Source organism: Macrotis lagotis, chromosome 1, assembly GCF_037893015.1.
Source record: "Macrotis lagotis isolate mMagLag1 chromosome 1, bilby.v1.9.chrom.fasta, whole genome shotgun sequence".
Lineage (NCBI taxonomy): Eukaryota > Metazoa > Chordata > Mammalia > Peramelemorphia > Peramelidae > Macrotis > Macrotis lagotis.
The window spans coordinates 227,302,761-227,325,666 of NC_133658.1; the positions used below are offsets into that span (position 1 = coordinate 227,302,761).

General features: G+C 34.6%; 1 protein-coding gene across 2 annotated transcripts in view; it reads right to left on the minus strand.

Annotated features, from left to right (window-relative positions):
* The window catches only part of FEZ2 (fasciculation and elongation protein zeta 2), a 53,918-nt gene that overhangs the window by 30,650 nt on the left and 362 nt on the right, over positions 1-22,906 (minus strand). For both annotated transcript variants that reach the window (XM_074209693.1, XM_074209694.1), the window contains exons 2-3: positions 10,185-10,293; positions 3,586-3,702 (exon numbers count right to left, since the gene is read on the minus strand). In XM_074209693.1, coding sequence (XP_074065794.1) covers positions 3,586-3,702; positions 10,185-10,293 — 226 coding nt within the window. The remainder of the gene's footprint in view (positions 1-3,585; positions 3,703-10,184; positions 10,294-22,906) is intronic.

The window sequence follows — 22,906 nt, forward strand, 5'->3', positions numbered from 1 at the left end:
AAAATAACACTGCATCAGAGAAATAATGATATGAGAAATTCAGAAGATCATGAGAACATTTAAATGAAATGATGAAGGAACAGAATGAACAGAAGTGGGAAAACAACATACATAATAATTACAATAACGTAAATAGAAAACAAACTGAATGCTGCATAACACTAATGACAAAGCCTGGCCCCAGAAAAGAGATGAAAAAATGCAACTCCATCCTCTCCTTTGCATAAGTGGACATCTATGGATGAGGAAAATTGTATATCCTGTCAGTTTTAGTTTATATATTGGTTAGTTTTGCTGTATGATTTTTTTTCTGTTATTCTTTGTTTATATGTACTGTTCCCTTGAATAAAAAAAAGTGAGAGATATATAGAAATAAAAGGGACATGAAAAAAATCAAAAATTGTTTTTATTAAAAAATAGAGAATTATAAATGCTATTAATGGATTGTCACTTTTCAAAGATTTAGAATACAACGACCCAAAGAAAGATGGCAATGCAAAGAAAACCTTGGAACAGACTGTAGGTCATAATTAGGAATATTGGTATACATTTGCCAAGTTGACAGTCAATAAAGTTCTAGTAAGATAAAAAGATCTAGGACATACAAAATTTTAACATACTACAATTTAATATTCATCAATAAATTCTTAGGACAACTCTAAAATTAACACAGCTAAAAGTCAGCTGAGAGAACATCCAGTCTAACCCATCATTTTGCCAAAGGAAATATCTACAACTAATCATTCAAATAAAAACAATAAAAGCATTCCAAACAATATAAAAACAAAAACAACCAAAAAAACATGACATTTTCCTCTGGAGCAAATTTTCCCTTTAGCAACAAAAAATATTTGTCATTTTATATAAAATGTGAAAAAATAGGAACACAAGAAATTTCTTCAAGCAGATCCACTAAAACAAGACTGGGAATCATTTTCTGCAAGACTTAAAAGCAGATTTACAGGTTATAACAAAACACAAACTTAAAAATCAATTACTTGATGATTATTTCTTCTCAAACTCTTACTATATAATATTTTTGTCCTGGAGCCTACCATTGAGGCAAGATAAAAGAACTTATAAAAATGTCAAAAGAAGTACCACAAAAGTTATACAGTTATTAGAAAATAACATTTGTATGGAAAAATTAATCAAGGTAATGCAGTTATTTACTGATTTTGTCCTTCACAATCAAAGAAAGCCATGATATCAAATGAATGATGACATGACTTGCACATTATATTGATTATAGTGGGGGAGTGTTGTGCAAAGACATTCTCCACACTGATTTTTCCAGCAGCATCATCACAGGATTTAATAAGTGATGGCCTGAATGCTATGGGAGTCTTTGGCTTTTAGGATGTAGGTCCCTCCCATATCAGCAAGGCAAAGCAGAACACCATATTGTGTTGTTTTTTTAATTACTTGAATGGGGGTGGGGATTGTTGAGAGGAAGGCAAGAAGTCTTGGGAAAATTTAATATTCTTCAAGTTTATGGAAAATATTGTCTTCCAACCTGCATTAGAGAACAAACTTGAACTAAATTAATTTAATTTGAAACAAGAGGAAATATATTAATTAGATAAAGGAATTTTGCCATAATAAGCATTGCTAAGTATCCTAACAAGTTATTTTAAAAAGGGTTTAGAAAGCTATTCTAAAAATCTTACAATTAAGATAGACCATAAGATGATTTAAATTTTATTGGCCAAAAATGACTTTTGCCAAAAAAAGACTACAAAATTTAAGGTCATATTGATACTGTAATTTTATATTAGTTTTCCAGAAAATATTTTCAGGTAATATGAGATAAAAAAATTTTAAATCAATTACCTTTTATCAATTATTGTCTTTTTATTATTCATTTTTTCCCAGGTCCAAACCTACATCTATTATCAATGTCCTTCATTTTTTTTTAATTTTTTAATATATTTTTACTTTATTTGAGGCAATGGGGTTAAATGACTTGCCCAAGGTCATACAATTAGACAATTATTAAGTGTCTGAGTCTGAATTTGAACTCAGGTATTCCTGACTCCAGGGCCAGTGCCCCATCCACTGTGCCACCTAACTACCCCCTTTTCCTTCATTCTTGAAGAGGTCCATGGCATCAGGGAGGTGATATCATGGCATGCAAGCGAATTGGTTAAGTAAGGAAATAAGGCAGAGTTGTGCAAAGACACCAGCCTTACTTTCTCCTCCAGCACCATCTGGATCCAGTGGCCAGATATGGATCAGGATAACTGGAGATATTCCTGGATGTAGTAGAAGACCTTTGTTTTTTCGCTAAGGTCTTTAACAGGTCTCAGATGACTGAGGCAAAACCATTCCCATTTAGTGATTAAGGCAGGTAAGAAAATGAAGCAAAGAATGGTATCTTTTACTAATCAACAGATATATAATCTGAGAGGAGAAGACCCTCAGGGTTTCCTGGCCAAAACAGAAATAATTGCTATTTAAGTCCACTCTGAGTCAATCAGATCCAAAAAATGACCAAGTGAGGCTTGTCCTAGGACCTACTGTCGCCCAATCAAAGAGACCCAGAATGATTTAGATTTAAGGCATGGTCCTTAAGAAAAAAAAGAATTCTAGCTGGCAAGGCCCAAGATATCTCAGGAGATTTCACTGATCAAAATTTATTTGGACATTTGGACAAAGCACCCACAGATAAAGGTATGATACCCTATGGGGAAGAGGTAAGGGAAGGGAAAAAAAGAAGGAAGGAAGGAAGGAATAAAGATCAACATGTGTAAGGATAAACTAGAAGAAGAAAAACATCTAATCACTGTACTTTCTACTTTTCTCTTCATCTATATTTCCTTACTTCTGTCACAGTCATCACCTCAAAGACCTCTGCTGTTAGGCTAAAATGCAGAATAGTAGAATTCATATGCACAGTAACCACAGCAAATATGTTTTCAGGAAAAACTCTTTGCACTATATTCTGATGCACAACAGAGGTGGGAAAAATATGTAGAAAATGAAAAAGCTATATCCAGCTGGCTCAAAATACAAGCTGGACTTGCATTCTGTAACATTCCACAGAAAATGTTCACTTCTTTCAAAGCATTGAATCTATATTTCTGACTCATGCTGATGAATTTTATCCAAGGTTTAATCAAATTGAATATTTATAAATAGATTTATTGTATCTTATCTACTTTTCAATAAAACTAAGCAGCTCTCATAATCTAGGATGCTAGTATCACTACCAAAGATGTTTTAAGGGGGCAGCTAGGTGGCACAGTGGATAGAGCACTGGTATTGGAGTCAAGAGTACCTGAATTCAAATTTGGCCTCAGACACTTAATAATTACCTAGCTGTGTGGCCTTGGGCAAGCCACTTAACCCCATTGCCTTGCAACCCCCTCCCAAAAAAAAAAAACAAAAAAAGATGCTATAAAATTAAACCTTCAAAATAAAAGATTCCCCATAGTATATATTTTCCTGATTCTAGCTTGGAAAATAAGGTACATTTAAAAATATATGAAAATAATAAAATCAATAACTAATCTCCTAAGGAATTCATTGAAAATCATTTTCAATTTTTACTTTGACTTTTATTGATAAATATTTTCTTCATACCTGATCTGCTGTGAAAAGTGGTTCATCATTGATGCAGGAGACTATAATTGAATGCATATCCAGTTGTTCCCTCAACTCTTCATCATCTGAGGTATCAAGAATCAAATTGTCATTTATCTAAAAATAAAAACACAAAATAACAGAGACATGACTTTTTAAAAAGCAAAATCTTGTGGGGAAGAAGTAGAAGAATGAGCCAAGTAGGAAAACATTTAATTAGCAATTTTTTCATTCACAGACAGGAACAATATGAAACAAAACTGAATTGATTCAAGGGGAACATTACCTTAAACACTGTTTCTGTACTTCCTCATGAAAAAATACATACTAAAAGTGTTTATTTGAACTCCAAATAGAAATAAGACAAAGTAAAAGAAGTGACTACTAGTAATGGGGAAAAAGAAATGTGTTGTGACTAATATAATAAGACAAGAATTCAAAGATAGAGTTACTTTGTGAAGGAAGTATTTAGAGAGTATGAAAGTAGATACCTATAAACTAAATTCATTATACAAACATTAATTCAAGGGAAAAAACTCAACAAGTCAAAACTATTTGTCTTCTCACTACTTTGAAGCTTGCTCAGTCTCTTTGGATAAGCCTTTTCTTCATCAAAAGAGGATTTCTCTAAATTTCAACAAGTCTCAAAGTGAATATTACTAAAATTATCAGTAACATTATTCATCTACACTATCTACAATATTTCAGTGCAGCTCGAATCAGATTAATATGCAAATGGAAAATATTTAACAAAATAAACTAAATAAATTATAGCTAACATAAATTCCCTTTTTTCCTCTAATGCTACTCTCCCAATCCTTATTATATTTTATTAAACGTATGAATCAAAAAATTCTAAAACTGACTAAAATTGGCTTGCAAATTAGCTACCACCCCATTAGTAGAACCATCTGGATACTACCTCTATTCTCCCCAAGTTTGACTTTTTTATTCTATTTCAGTTCTATTTCATGATCATTTCTTGAATGTAGAGTCCTCATGAAGCCAAGTTCATTTTGTTATGAACCTGTATGTTCTCATTCAGAAGTACAAAAAATATAGCATTGTAGTTCCAATAATAAAAAATGCTGACTAGTAATCTGGCAAATTTTACTCCTATGATCCGCTAGTCAACTTCTGGAAAACCAAAGTCTTTGAGTTTCAGGGGGAATAGATCTGAAAGGGTTAAAGGTGGTCTGAGAGGAAAGACCATAATAATGAACAATACTTCAAGAGACAGGTGTCACACCCCGGGCTGAAATATCATTATGTTTTGCTATTATGTGAGGAAAAGTTTGTATCGATGATTAGTGTATCAAGAGAGGCAGGTTTGGATTAACCTAGCTGTTGCCACTTTGTTGGCAGATATTTTTTACTTGGTACTTTGCCTAGCATTGCTGGAACCCTGGGTGAAAAATCATAGTCAGGGGTTAAGGACTCCTGCACCATCCAGACCATTGCCAAAAGTCCTCTCTCCTATTAAATAAGGCCATAAGATGAATTGGTGAGGATTTCTTTGAACAACATACCCCTTGCTACAATAAACAATGTGCAAGTCATGCCACCACTAACATGGTTGGTATGTCTTCTTCAAATTGAAGGACAATTTTTTTTACCAAGAATATATACTAAAATCTACCCTAGAACAAAATATAAAACTTATCCAGAATCTAGAACTAGTCTGGCCTTAAAGGTAATAATCAAAAGCAAGATATCTATTTGATAGTTATAGTAACCCATTGTTTAACTAAACAAACCAAATATTTTATATATGTATATGTATATATAGAGATAGAGATATAGAGATATAGATATCATATGTCATTACTATTTGGAGTCACAAGCATCTAATATCCCTCTTATATCCTACCCATTTCCTCTCCTGTAGAGGCAGTAAGGAATGGAAAATCATAATACAGAGTATATGGTAGGCAAAAAAGCTGTCTATCAGCATAAGCATGCTTTTTAAACTTCTTTATTATTTAAAAACAGCAAATACTTAACTCTGATGCCAAAATGACCTAAAAGTGATGACACCAACAATTAGAAACATTTCCATTATGACCAAAGCATCAAAAATAATGGTCCCATATCACATTCCCAGAGAATGAGTGAAGTAGCTGTCTCCCCCTTATTCCACATAAGGTTGGAATAGACTAATTTCTGGAATTCTTTCCAGGCTTTGCAAGGTAACCTTGGCTGTTATGGGTGTCATTATTCAGCATAAATGTTCCTTTATAATTGCCAAGCATTTCCATTATCAAATACTGTGCCAGAGTTATAGACAGAACTGGTGGTACTGTTTCCCTGAAGGAAATTTAAGAGCCACCAAATGGAAAAAATGTACTCATGTAAATGCCTGGAATGTAGCAGTTGTCTTACTCTAGAAACAACCCATCATTTTTATAATACACCATCTTGAATTTTAATTATGTAAAAATTGAAACAGAAATTCAATATGCCTTGGCTTTTCTGAATGACTTTTCTCACTTTAGAAAATAAAAAGCCCTTCAATGTCAGGGATTCAAATTATATACTTTTCTTTTTTAATAAATGTTATAACCCCAAAGGTTAGCAAAAGTCAATGTTGTAGATTCTTTCAAAAATCAATCAGTATAGGGCAGCTAAGTGGCACAGTGCATAGAGCACTAGCCCTGGACTCAGGAGAACCTGAGTTCAAATCTGGTCTCAAACACTCAATAATTACCTAGCTGTGTGACCTTGGGAAAGTCACTTAACCTCACTGCCTTGCAAAAAAAACAAAACAAAACAAAACAAAAAATCAATCAATATGTTTCAGTTGAACAATAACAGCTACCTAGATGCCAGTGGCAATTAAAATTGCTTGCACCAGTAATTTATTTGGTGAAATTAAACTAGAGACAGAGAGATTAAACTAGAGACAGAGAGGAGTTGAAGAGCTTAAAGATAAATGAAAAATAAGGGTGTTTGAAGCAAGTTGAGTTTGGAATAGATAAGGAGGTTATAAGCAGGTCAGTACTGGGGTCGGGGAGGAGGGTGGGGAAGAAGGAAGAATAACTAGATGTCTGCAGATGGCATGAAGATGGATTTGGATAGTATAGAATACATTTTGAAGAAGAGTTGGTTGTTGAGTGATAGTGACAAAGTATCTGAAAGTAGCAATCAGGAACCAGAAATATGTCATCTTTTCTACCTGGTCCTTTCTGTCTGATCTTGTCTAGTCACTTTGCAGTTGTGCTTGACTCTTTATGTCCCATGCCATGGCAAAGCTGTTTCCTTTCCAGCTCATTTTACAGATTGAAGAAACAAGGCAAACAGGGTTAAGTAAACTGACCAAGGTCATGCAATTGGTATCTGAAGCCAAATTTGAATTCAGGACTTCCTGACTCCAGGTCCAGTACTATCCACTTTAACTAGGGATGTAGGGAGGAGAAAAAAAGAAATAGCCAGTCTTAGATAGGCTAGCAAGATGTATGATAATCTAAGAAGAAACACAGGTTACAGGGACTACATGCATGCATATATATATATATATATATATATAAACATATTTGTATGTTCATATACACATACATATGCATAAACATATATGAGATGTGTGCATGGAGTTGAGTTATTTCATGAAAGTTTAAAAGATTATCAAGAGCACAAAGGAAGAAAGAAAAGAGGGCCTAGGATAGAATCTTGATGAACATGTATGACAAGTCAGTAAAAGAACCTGAAGAACAGGCATACAATTAGGAAAAGAACCAATGGAGAGGAGAATCCTTAAAGGTCAGAAAGAGAGGAAAGTGTCCAGGAAAAGGAGGTCAGTGGCAGTACAGTACAAAGATAAAGAAGGCTGCAGACTGAAAAAAAAGATTTTTAGATTTCACAATTAAGAGATCATTGGTAAATTTGCAGGGAGCAGTTTCAGTTGAATGATAATGTCAGAAAAGAGACTGCAAAGAGCTGAGGAGTGAGTATAGAGTTTTTCAAGAGAGAAATGGAGGAAAAGATATGGAATGATAGGGAATGGTAAAATTTACTAAACTTTTTTGGTTTTCTTTTTTGATGATGAGGGAGATTTCATGCTTGAAGGCAGTAGGGAAGAAACAGAGATATATCGTGTGAGTGTGTGTGTGTGTGTTGTGTGTGTGTGTGTGTGTGTGTGTGTGTGAGAGAGTGAGAGAGAGAGAGAGAGAGAGAGAGAGAGAGAGAGATTGAACATACAATCAGCTGGTGAGGATGGGAGTGGCTGGAATCATGGGTACATATCAAGATGTCTTGTAGTCTTGGAGGATAGAGAATGGTCATCTCTTTATCATGGTTGAACAAAATATAGAATAGTAATGAATGGAATACCTTAAGAAACAAAACATCAAGAGTTCAGAGAAATATGAGAAAAACTGATGAGTGAAATAAGCAGAACCATGAAAAAAACATAAAGAATAAAGTAATGTAAAGAAACAAAAATACCAATAAGTTGAAGCTGAATATTATACAATTATACCTGAACTTGAAGTCAAAGAAGAAATGAAGAAGTGTACCTCTTGCCTTTTGATAGTAGGAGCAAGGAATTATGGATGTAAAACATTGAATATTTTGTGAGAGACAGCTGGTTTTGTTGGTGAGCCACAACCTGTGCTAGGTACTAAAGATTCAAATACAAGGAATGAAACAATTCCACCTCTCAAGGAACTGCCATTCAGAAGAAGAAGAAAACATGCACACATTTAAATATATATAAAGGATAAATACAAGGTAATAAAATACAGAATAGGGAAAGAAGGCACTAGCAGGAGCATCTGTAAAAACTTTATGTAAGAGGTGATGCTTGAATTGAGATCTTGAAAGAAGAGAGGGACCCTATGGAGCAGAGTTAAGGAAAGAGTCCATTTTCAGCAAGGAGGATGGGCAGTATGAGGGCATGGAGACAGCAGATGGATCAGGACATGTTTTCCTCCTAACCAAAGGAAGGAGATGCATTTCCTTCTCTCTTCATTAGGGCCAAAATCAGTCACTGTAATTACATAGCCTTCATTTTTTATTACTGTTCTTTTTGTCGGCATTATTATAGTTATTGTACGTGTGATTTTCCTGGTTCCCACTCCAATCTCTCTTACATATGGCTGCCAAAGTCATTTTCTTTAAGCCCAGATCTGATCAGATCAGTCCCCTATTCAAACTCCAGTGGCTCCACATTGTCTCTAGTCTAAACTATAAATTCCTTTGTTTGATTTTAAAGCCCTTCCCAAGCTGACCCCAGTCTACCTTTCTAACCTCATTACATATTACTTCTCTTCCTGCACTCATAATTCAGCCAAATGGGCATTCTCTTTGCTCCTCACATCCTGGACTCTATTTCCAATATTCATGCACTGACTATTCTGATGCCTAGAATACATACCTTCCTCATTTCTAACTCAGACAATCACAAAATCATAAAAAAAAAAGTCACTTGGCCAACAAACAAAAGAAACCCCCAACTATAACATACATGACAATATGGTCTCTAACTGGAGTCTTCCAAGAAGGGGGTACCTGACATGTTTTGAGGCAGCTCATTCAACTTTTTAACAGCTCTGATTGTTAAGATGATGAACAACAAGCTGGAAATGTCCTCCCACTTTTCTTCCATTGTTCCTCGTTCCCCACCTTGGGATCAGAACAGAACTCTAATCTTTCCTCTATATTTGAATAAAACAATCATCTTCCCCCCTCCTCCTAAGTCTTCTCTTCTTCAGGACATTCAGTCTCACAAACATTTATTAATCACTTGATACACACAAGGAATTGTGCTAGGCTCTAGAGATACAAAAACAAAAATGAAACAAGCTCTGATCTTAAGAGGCTTTCATTTTGGTTCATTTAACAATAATCAACTAATTAATAAACAGATTGTATCTGCGTTATCACTCTGTTCCAAACCTAAAAGTGCACTTAAGCAGCTATTCTTATTATGAACTATCATTTAATACATCAAAAGTGAGTTGCTTTGGCCTAGCATTGATCATTGTCAGCCTTTTGTTAAAATGTAATTTTAAAAACTGTATATCATGCAGGTGACATTAATCAATCAGAACATATGTCTTGGCTATACATCAGAGATGGAAAATAATCTGGGTATAGAAATTAGCAAGATTAACAGCATGGTATGTACTGAGAACTTGAATATTACTTTAAATAAACCCAAAGGGCAATGGAGAAATGCATGTTGAGGACATAGAGCTGTGCTATACTGTCAATGGCATACTCTAAACAAGAAGTAACATAAAAGATCAACCAAGAAATGCAAAGACAGAAAAGGAAATAGGTTGTTTAGGAAGCAAGAGCAAGGTAAAAATAGTTGGTGTAATAACATCCAAATAATATTTGGTTATCAATTAGATTTATGGAGTAATACATATAAATAACACAAGATAAGAAGTTGGGGCAAGATGGCAATGCTAGATACTTCCCAATTCTTTAAGTTAGAAGTGGAGTACAACTATAAATTTGTGCTTCAAATTCAGCTGGGAAATATTTATATAAATCATAAAATTACTGTTTAGGATTCTTAAGTCAATTATACATGCTGTAATGTCAAATTTCAAAAATAAGTAATCAGAAAATAAATGTGCAAATTCAGGACTTACCCCCTTTTCAGAGAGGTTCAAGGTGAGCAAATGTAAAGTTCTGGTATGGGATGACTTCCAATCTACTGGCATCACATTACCATAATTATCTGTTAATGCATTCCAAATCCTTGAGAAAAGAAAAAACTATAGTCAATTAAGATAAAATTATACAAGATTTCTCATTTTCTTAGAAATTGAATATTACCATAGAAGACTAAGAAAACTAAATCATAATGTGTAAAAGTGAAAAATATGGTACAATGAGAGTTTCAGGAAAAGTAACAATAGAGTAGGTAGGTTATATTTGTCAAAGGAAAAAATGGAATGATAACGCAACTGGATTTGGGACAAAAGAGCTCTGAAGAAAGATAATGTGGGTATATTACCACAAATTAAATTTCTTAATTTCTACAAATGGCACAACCTAATATCAACTGACATGATATCATACCTTTAAAGTTTACAAACACTTTACATATTTAATTCATCTCATTTAATCCTTACAACAGCCCTCTGAGGTAGGTTCTGTAAATATTATTATCCATATCTTACAGAAAAGGAGACTAAGGTGCTCAAAGATTAAGTGATTTGGTCATGTCTTCAGAGTTAGAAGCAGGATTAGAATCAGGTCTCCCAGTTGAGTAAAAATCCTTCAGTGCAAAGATACACTTTTAATTCTGATTTTCAAATCTTTAAACTTTGTCACAACACTACATAAGCTTTCTGTCTCTATTGAACAGGTTTGGTGTCTTCCATAGGAAGTCATTATGAATCTGAATTAAACATAGAAAAATGAGGAAAAACAAGTGTTCATGATAAAGGTAAAAAAAGTTTAAAAGATTGATAGAAACTTTCATTTTCTCCTTCAGTATAGGTTTTGATGGTAGAAAGGGTAAGAAGATGATCACAAATTTTAAAGCTTTATTGTAAGTAAATACTAAATTTCAACTAGAAATATAAATAGTGAAGTAACTGCATCAGAAAACATTGGAAGCAATAGTGAAAAGTATGAATATAGCTTGGTAAGAAACACAACTAAGCTATTATCCTAGAAGTACAGAAGTTATTGATTTTCATAAGCATACCATTCCACAGATCTCCACATGAAGCATGTTTTACATAATGCAAATTTGCCTTACATATCCACTTGTCTTAGACTATCTTAGAAAAGTACACACAAACTAAAACTTCTACACAAGACTTAATACAGACATATTACATACTATACCATGATAATAAATAGAATTATGAAATGAAAGGAAAAGTTAAAGTATGCAAGCAAGGTACTATAAAGTTAACAAAGGTGTGCAATATGTTGTCCCTCACTGAACTTAGCATTTATCATTGGTGGTTGCCTATGCAACTTTATAAAGAAGTTATAGAGTTGTTTAGGCAGTGATTTTCTTTTTTCATTGCATATCTGATAAAAGCAAGCAATATTATCCTCAACTAGTTTTTGAATTTCTAAAACTCTTAAAGTATTTGGATCACTTTTTTTCACAAAAACCTCACTCAAATGATGAAATGCTTCTATCAACTGCTTTGTTATGAATCTTTTTGGCTCCAACTTGGGAATGTTCTAAAGCTTCCCTTTCTTCTTCTGCACCGTTGCAGCTGGTAGCTTCCTCAGATCCTCATTTGACAGTCCTTACAGACTTTCCACATAAAGACAAAACTACATAACATAAATTTATTTAATGTGAAACTACATAAAGTGAGAACTGTCTGTATTTAAGGACAAATTAGAGGGCAACATTTTTAAAATGGAAGAAATAAATGGAAATTTTTGCAACAAAACTTTTTTAGCATCAAGGATTATGAATCTATGACTTTAGTCTCAAAAATCAGAGAAAACAAAGATGAAAAGGGAAACTGGACTAAATAAAATATAAACAGAGGAAGACCTTGATGAAGGAGACAATTTGTGGGGCATAATGAGATAAATTCTCAAATCATTTTAAAAAAAGAAAGATACTAAATGGATAAAAAACATACTCTCAAACCTTACTATTATTCTTCCCAAAAGATGACAAGAGAACAATACCTATCTATCAATCCATTTGCCAACAAAGATTTTATCATTTTCCCCAATAAACTCTTTGAGGGAAGGCATTTTTGGTTTTTCTTTTTGCATTCCTAGAGACTGGTCTAAAGTAGGCAATTAATACTTACTGAATTTAATGTCTGTTTGTGTGTGTGTGTGTATCTGTGTGTGTAGTGAAAAATAGTACTAGAATAGAAATTTAGACACATGAACTCTAGGCCCTTTTTTTACTTCTAACAAGGTTAGAAAAGTCACAACTGTCTTAGGTACAGTGATGTGAATATTATTCAGAAAAAGTAATAATTTTGATATGATTTCATTTTGTGAAAGCAATGGTCATGAGTGTGCACTTCTATTGACACTAGTTTGACTTAGAGTATCTAATTCATGACTAGATGAATCCAGAATGAGTTCCCACCTTTTTTAAAACATTTTTGTTTAAAATTTTGAGTTCCAAATTCAGTTCCTCCTTTTCTCCCCTCCTCCTCCTTCCCCTGTCCCTTCCCTGAAACAGCAAGCAATCAGATATAGGTTACACATATACAATTATGCAAAATATTTCCTTATTAGTCATTTTGTACAAGAAGACTTGAATAAAAGAAAGAAAATGAAAAAAGTAAACCATGTCATGCTTCCATGTGAATTCAATCTATCAGTTCTTTCTCTAGAGGCAGATAGTAAGCATCATCATTAGTCCTTTGGAATTGCCTTAGATCATTATATTGCTGAGAATTGCTAAATCATTCACAGTTCTTCACTGAACTGTATTCTATTTATATTTAATATTGTTGTTACTGTGCATATTCTCCTGGTTCTGTTCACTTCACTATGCATCAGCTCATGTAAGTCTTCCCAGGTTTGTCTGAAATCATTCTGTTTCTCATTCCTTAGAGCACAATAAAATTCCAATACAATCATATACCACACATTCCCCAATTGATGAGCATCCTTGATTTCCAATGCTGAGTCACCACAAAAAAAGTTCCTATAATATTTTTGTACAAATAGGTCGTTTCCCCACTTTTTTGGGTGGGTATGTCTTTGAGATATACTCAGCAGTGGTATTGCTAGATCAAAGAGTATGCACCATTTTATAGCCCTTTGGGCATAATTCCAAACTATTCTCCAGAATGTTTGGATCAGTTCACAACAGATTTCCCTTTAGTTAGTTTTAGTTAGTTTTTTTAACGTGTCCTGTTTCATGCTGAATTTTATACCATGTTTCAAAGATCTCTTTGGCTGTGATTTTAATACTGTGGTTTTGAAGAAGAGATATTACTCTAAGGAAACATATGTAAAGAATTTTGAATGAACTGTTGAATGAGGATCTGATGGAGCTGCTAGCTGCAAGGACTGCAGAAAAGGAAAGGAAGCTTCAGAATCTGAGGTCAAATAAAAAATGTGCACAATGAAATAGTTGCAAAAAGCATTTCATCATTTGAATGAATTTTTTTCTTTTATTGAAAAAATGGATCCAAATAAGGAACTCTTAAAGAACTGGAATCTAATCAAGTACCCACTAACTGAGGAATGGCTGGACAAATTAAGATATATGTATAAAATGGAATGCTACAATTCTATAAGAAGAAATAAAGGAACTGGTTTCAGAGAGTTCTGGGAAGATTTAAACAAAATAGTACAGCATGAAGTGAGCAGAAGCAGGAGATCAATGCTATAATATACCATACCATACCATACCATACCATACCATACCATACCATACTATCCATACCATACTATACTAAATTAATACTAATATTATAACAATATTACAAAGCTTTGAAATACTAAAGATACCTAATCAACATAACCAATCAGTTAAATAAAAAGTCACTCCTCTCCTGAGTCCATCAAGGCAGTAGAATGAGACAAACATTTTTAAACAAAGTCAATGTGGAATATTTTTTGTATGATTATTAATATTCGTTAGCAAGAATTTTGTTTTTCATTTTTCTTTTTCCCAGTGGTGAGAAGGAAAAGAGGAAGAGGAAAATAAATTCTTTTCTTTTTAAAGAGTACACTTCAGTGTTAGAAATAATACAAATTCCCCTTGGTGAGGGGAAGTCAAGTGTTCCAATCCTACAACAAAAAAGAGATCTCAACACCTGAGAATAAGGGAGTGATCAGAAATGCAAAACTGGCAAAATTATTGCTTCAAAAAAGACTAATCTTTAGAAAATAAATGAAGATCTTCAGAAGGACCTAGCAACTGGATAAGCTGTTACTGATTCCACTAAAGTACACATAGTCCTCTTCAAGATGAAAGAGACCATTAAAAAGAAAAATCTTGGCTGCTAACCAATACTATCATGTCAATACAGGAAGCATCTATTAAACACCTACCATGTATTAGGTACGATGCTACATGCTGATGATATAAAGCAAGGCAAAAGATAGTCCCTTGTTCTCAAAAGCTTACAATCTAATCAAGCAAATATGTACAAATAAATTACATACAGGCTAAATAAAAAATAATTAGTGAGAAGGAGCCAGAATTAAGAATTAAGAAGGACTGGGAAAGGTTTTCTGTAGAAGGATTTTTAGTTGGGACATGAAGGAAGTCAATAGGCAGAGTTGAACTAGAAGGGCATTCTGGACAAGACAGCCAAACAGTTCAGTTCAAGAGATAGAGGGTCATGCAACAAGGTCAGTGTCAATGGATCAAAGAATACATGGGATGGTATAAAAAGTAAGAAGGGAGTTAAAGTGGTGCAGTGGATGGAGCATCAGCCCTGGAGTCACTGCCACCACCTAACTGCCTTCTTAAATGACCTTGGGTGAGTCACCTGACCCCTTGTCCTTGCCAAAAAAAAAAAAGACTGGAAAAATAAGTAGTGGAACTAGTTTAAGAAGGACTGTGGAAAGGATTTTATATTTTATCCTAGAGTTGACTGGGAGCTTGAAAAGTGGAAAGGCAATCTATTATCTGAGTGGAGAATGGACTGGAGAGAGGGACATATTTTAATTATGTATTGCAATAGTCCAGGCATGAGGTGATAAGGGTCTGCAACAAGGTGGTACAAATGTAGCAACAAAGAAGGGGGTATATGAAAGATATATTTCAAAGGCAAAATCAATAGGATTTAGCAACAAATTGGCTATGGGAGTGAGAGAAAATGAGGAGTCCAGGTAGAACCTAGGTTGCATGCCTGAGCAACTGGAAAAATAGCAGTACTTTTCACAGTAATAGGAAAGTTAGGAAGAAGAGAGTTTTTGAGAGAAAAAAAATGAGTTGTTTTAAGATAGATTGAGTTTGAGATTTCTATGGGATATCCAGTTTAAAATATCTATTAGTAAGATGGAGATAGTTAGAAGAGAGAAAGAAAATCTGAGATTTCCAAGTGAAATACTATAGTGGGAGAAAACAAGAGGGCCCAGATCAGAACCTTAAGGAATACCCACCTTTACTGATTATGACCTGTATGAAAATACAGAGGAGGGTTTAGATAGAAGGAAAACCAAGAGAGAGAAATGCCATGAGAAAATACAAAGTCTAGAGTAATGAAGATTGGAGAAAAGTAGTTTATAATGATGAAACTTCTTTTTCCATTTAAGCAATACTCAAATTTTCAGAAGTTCATTTCATGTTAGCCTGTAAGGAACTTGGCATCTCCATTGCTCTAAAATATTTAATAAAAAGTGTTTGGAAGGTTTTCTACTTTGATTGGGACTATATGTCTTGTCCCCAGTGAGGGAATGATGAACTCTGACAAATAAAGGATTCAGTTTTAATCTTTAATAACTTAAAAACTCTCTTGATTTTAAACTCCCATGAAAATCTATGGGATAAAAATCAAGGGACAGACTTGGAAAAATGGCATTTTTAGAAAATGCACTGAAAAAGTGCATATTGAAGAATTTAAATATATGTGTCAAAATCTTGTGAATTCATGTAAACCAAGTGTCTGAAGCAAAATGTCTTTCATTAAACATTTAAGATAAAAGAAGTTATACAGTTTGTTGTAAAAGTCAATAATTTTAATTGTTACTTTACACCCAAGTAATTCTTATGCTTCACTAGCACCAGTATAATTATACTTATTTATGGAGATATTAAGTTAGTAAACTAATCAGGAAGGATATGAAGAAAAAACTCAAGACTCTAGATCTACTACTCCTTCCTTTTGGCAATCCCATTTTACTCAAAGGAAGTGAAATAAAGAATCTACTTCAAGGATCTGCTAGGTTTGGAATTCTCTAAATATTCACTGGCTGTATATTTTTTGGTTAAGCATCTCATTTGCCAAATCATTTCAGACAAAAGGAACAAACTATAAAGCTATCTCCTTAGACAAAAATTAAGGTTCAGTTCCCAAAGAAAATTTAGCATATACCATAAGTATATAAAACAAAAGACATAGACAGATGAAGTATTTTAGATGTAGTCATAAATAAATTAAATGGAATTTAATAGAAGAAAACAAAAGAAAAAGAAATACCACATAAATGAACTAAATTCTAAAAATGTTCCTTCCCTTCCCCATCCCAAGAATAATGAATATTTGAGTTAGCATTGCAATGCATGATCTCTCTCTCAATTATTCTCTCTGTATATATATATATATATATATATATTCACATTTATACATATATTCCATACATAATATATATATATATATAAATACACATACAAATGTTATTGTTCAGTCATTCAGTTGTGTGCAACTCTTCATGACTCCAGACCAAAGCAGACCAGACCCTTCTATCTTCCTCTATCTCATGTTCGTTGTTTCTATGATAATATCTATCCATCTCATCCTCTTCCATTCCTTCTTCCTTTTGCCATCAATATATCATAACATCAGTCTTTTCTTTTTTTAATTTTTTTAAAAATTTATTTATGGCAAGGGGGTTAAGTGATTTGCCCAAGGTCACACAGCTAGGCAATTATTAAGTGTCTGAGGCTGGATTTGAACTCAGGTACTCCTGACTCCAGGGTTGGTGCTCTATCCACTGTGCCACCTAGCTGCCTCAACATCAGTCTTTTCTAATGAGTTTTCTCTTGTCTTTAAGTGGACAAAGCCTGTTACTTGAACATAAAAATGACAGCAAGGAATTATAAGTAATGGAACGTACTATTACTATAGAAAGCAGGAATTATATATGTGAATGTACTATTACTATAGAAAGCAGGAATTATATATGTCAACAGCAGGGGAAGTTTAATGACTAATCCAAAATGCATCTAATCCCAAAATAACACTTATTCACTGTGACACAACAAGAATCACACAACTGAATACCTTCCCCACATATCTCCCTTCTAATTCTCTCCAATTCAATTCTTCAGCTCTCTGACACCACATTTAAAAGAAATGTCATGGCCCTTTTGATTTATCACCTGACTGGCTAGCTAACATTCTACCTAAAGATTTTTCAGTAATATCGAGCACTGGCTAAGGATTTACTAAAATGATACGACTAATATTTGAAGATAATTCAGAGTCAGAAATTAGGGAACATGGGGGGAAAGGAATTGGGAAGTTTGTTATAGAGACAGCCAAAGATAAATTTAATTTTTAAATACTATATACCAGATCATTTAATAGGTACTGGGAATACAGAAACCAAAATGAAACAATATCTATCACAAAGGAGTTTATAGTTGACTGGAAGATACAAGGTATAAATAGATAAGTACAAGGTAATTTTATGAATGAGAGAACATCAACTTATGGGCCATTTGAGGTGGAAGAAGGGGGACAGGAATAGAAGGACAACATTCCAGGCAGGGTGTCCAGATATGTCCATAGAGATGAAAACTAAACTGTTAAGCTCAGTGAACAGTTAATAGGTCTGTTTGACTGGAGTCTAAAATGAAATGATATGAAATAATTCTAGAAAAGTAGGTGGGAATCAGATTGTATGGAGTTTGAGATGCCTGCTGAATTTGCAATTTAACCTAGTACTAATAGGGTGCAAGTGAAGTTTCTGATCAAGGGTGAAATACAGTAAGACTACGTATTAGAACTATTAATTGGATAGCCATATGATGAATAAATCAGAAATGAATAGAGAAGTAGGGAAATGAATAAGAGGTTATTACAAGCCAGGGGAAAAGGTAATAAGAGCCTGAACTGGGAGGTAGTTATTTGGGTGGAAGAGAAAAATTTTGGTTTGAAAGAATATTATGCTCAGACATAATCAAACTGTATGGATGACAGGAATCAAGATTTCGAGTTAGAAGGAATTTAAAAGTTATCAAGTATAATTCTTTCATTTTCAAACTGAGGAAACTAAGGCTCAGAGAGTATACCCATAGGTTCTCAGGATTACATAGTAAGAAGCAAAACTAAAACTCAAAATGCAGATCACTGCCTCCAAATTCAATACTCTTTCTACTACTTCAACTGTATATTCATGCTCTACAATAACCCTACTACCTACTTTGAAGCAATCCTCTTATTTATAATTCCAACAAAATTAAATACCACTTTTAAACATTTATACAAAAGCTTTTACAAGAATATAAAAGGAGAGAAAAAATACTTTCCCTTGGGTAGTAGCAATGATAGATGTTGAAATCTCAACTTTTGCTGGGTTAGTGTTTGTATGTATACAAATGCACATGCGTGTGTGCACACACACAGACACAGACATACACACACACACACACACACACACACACACACACACAAACACAATATCCAGCCATTCATGTTGACTATAAGCCTATTTTACCTTAATTCTGTCCAGCTGGTCCAGCATCCAAATTTGAATGAACTTCTGCAACCCAGCAAGACCCCAGGAACTAGGGAAATTTACTTATCTCAGAAATACTTGCCCTAGAGCTAACTGGCCTTGGTGACTATGTAAATTTAAATTAGCCCATTTTAACCTACTAGGACAGACTTGAGATCTGGCTTCACCTTCACAACCTACCCAACCATTTCTCTACCTTCTTGCTACCATTTTCTGTCCCTATCCCACATTTTTGCTTCTTGCTCTAGGGAGCAAAAATCAAATCAATAATACCAAAGCTTCTGGAAAAGGCATCAATTTACTGACCCTGTGACTCCTCAATCCAAAATTCCCAGACACTTCTTATCTATTTTTGTTGTCTTTCCCAATTAATTAAGTTCCTTGAGGAACTAGAGCACTTGCCCCTCCACCTTTCTTCCTGTCTCTCCCTCTCTTCAAAATTATTTAACTTAATTGCCAAATCTAATTATCTTTTTCTCAATCTTTATCCTTCTTAAACTTACTGCAACTTTTGATATTGTTGATTACCTTTGATTCTCTCTTCTCTCTAGTTTTTTTTTTATGACATTGCTCTTTCCTCAGTTTTCTCTATCTGAACTCATTCTTAATCCCTTTTAGAGGTTCTTCATCTACCTTATATCCACTAAAGGTGAATATTCCCCCAGAGCTCTGTATTCAGGTCTTCTCTGTTCTCCACTCCTCTTCTCATTAGTTGTCATGGATTCAATTATCATCTCTATGTGGATGATTCACAAATTTACTTATCCAGTCTTAAACTTTCTGCTTAACTCTAGACTTGAATCTCCAACTTTCCCTTGAACAGCTGACTGAATGCCTCATAGACATCTCAAATTCAATACGTCCAAAACTAAATTTGTTATCTTTCCCACTCAAATTGTTCCCCTTACTAATGTACTTGTTTACCAATGAGGGCATTAACATCCTCCAGTTATTCAGGTTAAGTGTCATCCTGGACTTCTCACCATCTCCTATATCCCATATTCAATCTATTGCCAAGTCTTGTTGATTCTACCTTTATAATATCTTTTGCATATGCTCTCTTCTCTTGTCTGACACTGCTACTATCTTGGTGTAGGTCCTCATCATGACATACCTAGACCCCTGAAATAGCCTGCTAATTGGTCTCCCTGCCTCAAGTGTCTCCCCACTACAATCCACTCTCTCCCCCTCCCCACTATAGTCCATCCTTCATTTAGTTAACAAGGTAATTTTCCTAAAGTACAGGTCTAATCATGTTACCAGTGGCTCCCTATAACCTCCAGAATCAAATATATAATCATGTTTGCCATTCAAATTCCTTCATAATCTGCTTCCCTCCCTACAGTCTATTTATACTTACTCATTTTCACATACTCGTCAATCTAGTAACACTGATCTCATTACTTTCTCTCACACAAAACACTGCATCTCCTAACTCCAAACCTGTCCTCCCACCTCCTGGATTCTCTAGTTTCCTTCAAGTCTCAGATAAAATTCCATCTCCTACAAGAAATCTATCCTGATTCCCCTTAACACTAACATATCGATTTTTTATACATATTTCTTTGCGGGTTGTCTACCCCATTAGACTGTGAATTCCTGGAGAGCAGGAATTATCTTTTACATTTTGGTTTCTCTGGTACTTGGCACAATGTAGACATAAAAGTTTATTGAATGACTGTCCAATCACCTATAAAATCACAATCCTTACAGGTTTTAGTAAAGAGTTTCATGAGGTAATTTAGGCAATAACTATATTACCTTATGGTAAACCTTCCAGGGAGAAACCTGTAAAAACTTTCTAAGCTGGTCCTTAAAAAGAAAGAAACGAAGTATACATTCTGAGATACTATGAGCATTACAACTTAACAGAACCTGTCAAACTTTCTTCAAGAAATCTTCAAGAACTGGTCAAACTTGCGTGATTGAGCATAGTAACTATGCAGCCATTTGATGGATAAACTGGGTTGCCTTCATCATAGGAAAAGGCAATTGGAGTAGAATTTTTGTGGAAGACAGATACATTCATACATACATATATATACATAATGATAAAGATAGATACACATACCTCTCCACAACACATAAACATACACTCAATTAGAGAAGGATTTATTTCTCAATCACCGATTTTGATCAAAGCACTAAGTTAAGGCATGGATGAGTACATATATGTGTGTATGTGTATTATGAATATATGTATCTAGGTTGTAATAATAATAATAATAATAATAAAGGTAACAGTATTCTAAAAAGAAAGAGTTGGTTATACAGGGTTCAGTACTTGACTAACATATTGGTTACTAATTAGCCCTTAAATTTTCCAGTTCTCAAACAGTTCTTTAACCCTATGAATAACTTAATATTTTATGAACAGAAATGGAACAAGGATTTCCTTCACCAAAAAGCCTTCTCTAACCTCTCCCGCCATTAATTCTAGTGCTTTCTGTCTTTTATTATTCCCTATTTATCCTGTATGTATAGATTTGTTTGGATGTTGTCTCCAAACTGTAAGCAACTCTTTTGCCTCTTTTGCCACTCTTTGTATTCCCCAACATGTATAGAAACTGTCTGGCACATCGTAGGTACTTAATGAATATTTAATAAATTTAATAATTTAATTATTTATTTGTTCTTATAGCTAATATTTTATTATGTTTAATAAATTAAAAATGGAAAAATTAAGAATTCTAATATCAGTAAATTATAGACCTGTATGTGTGTATATATATAAAACTCTTCCATAAAACCATGATAACACCAATATCATTAGCTAGATTACATGGATACCTATAGATATGACATTTTACCAATGAAATAGACAGAGAAACATAGTTATAAGATAGATATTTAGATAGACAGACATACAGAGGTGTGTGTGTGTGTGTGTGTGTGTGATATTTCATTGGCATAAGGGAACCTCCTCAGTGTGAAAACTCAGTACAGGTCAGTAAACTTTTTACAACTCAGTCTTAGAAAATTTTCTGCCCAGGGTCATACAGCCAGTATGAATCAGGGGCAGGACTTAAACACAGTTCTTCCAGGCTAGCTCTCTATTCCCTACCCCCATGATATGTGGCACAGTGGTTAAAGCACCAGTCCTGGAGTCAGGAGGATCCGAGTTCAAATCCTGCCTCAGACTCTTGACACTAACTGTGTGACCTTAGACAACTCACTTAACCCTGATTATTTCACAACTAGGTCCATCTCCAGTCGTCCCGGCCACCGAACCCATTTTGACTCGGGAGGAGATGAGGCTGGTGACTTTGTCCAGCAGCCCTTCACTCAAATCCAATCTATGTGCTTGTCGAAGCATCACCTCCCTGACGTGGTGGTCTTCTTTGGGACTGAATAACAAACATCACCCAGAAGCTGTTCACATACACATCTACCTTTGGAAAGTTAGGTGGTGAAATGGAGAAGAGTGTGTGGCTCGGGCAGTGACTAGCTGTGTGACCCGGGGCAAGTCATTTAATCTTGTTTGCCTCAGTTTCTTCAACTAAAATGAGCTAGAGAAGGAAATCGCAAACCCCTCCATTATCTTCTCAGAGAAAACCCCAAATGGGGCCACAGAAAAGTCAGACATGACTGAATACGACTGCACAGAAAAAACACCTACCAGTTTGTCCAGACATTCAAATAAAGCCCGATTATTTCCCAAATATTAGATATATCTACATGCAACTACTAAAAAGTTCCTATCAAGTCGCGATTAATTTCTCCCATTTATCACGAATAATCATCATTGGGAAGAGGAGGGAATTCCATTTCCAAAAAAAAAGCAAGAATGTGGAGAGGTTCAAGAGGAAGCTTCTATCTGAAGGTGGGGCCTACCTGGGCGGGAGGGGGAGGGAGGGAATCCGAGCTGTCAGGAGGTGGGCGGGGCCTAGAGGGTGGGCGGGGCGGGGAGGCGGGGCCTGGGAGGGAGAAGAGGCGGGGACTCGGGGGGGAGGGGAGGAATGGGCTGCGAGCCTCTCACTTGGGAGGGAGGGAG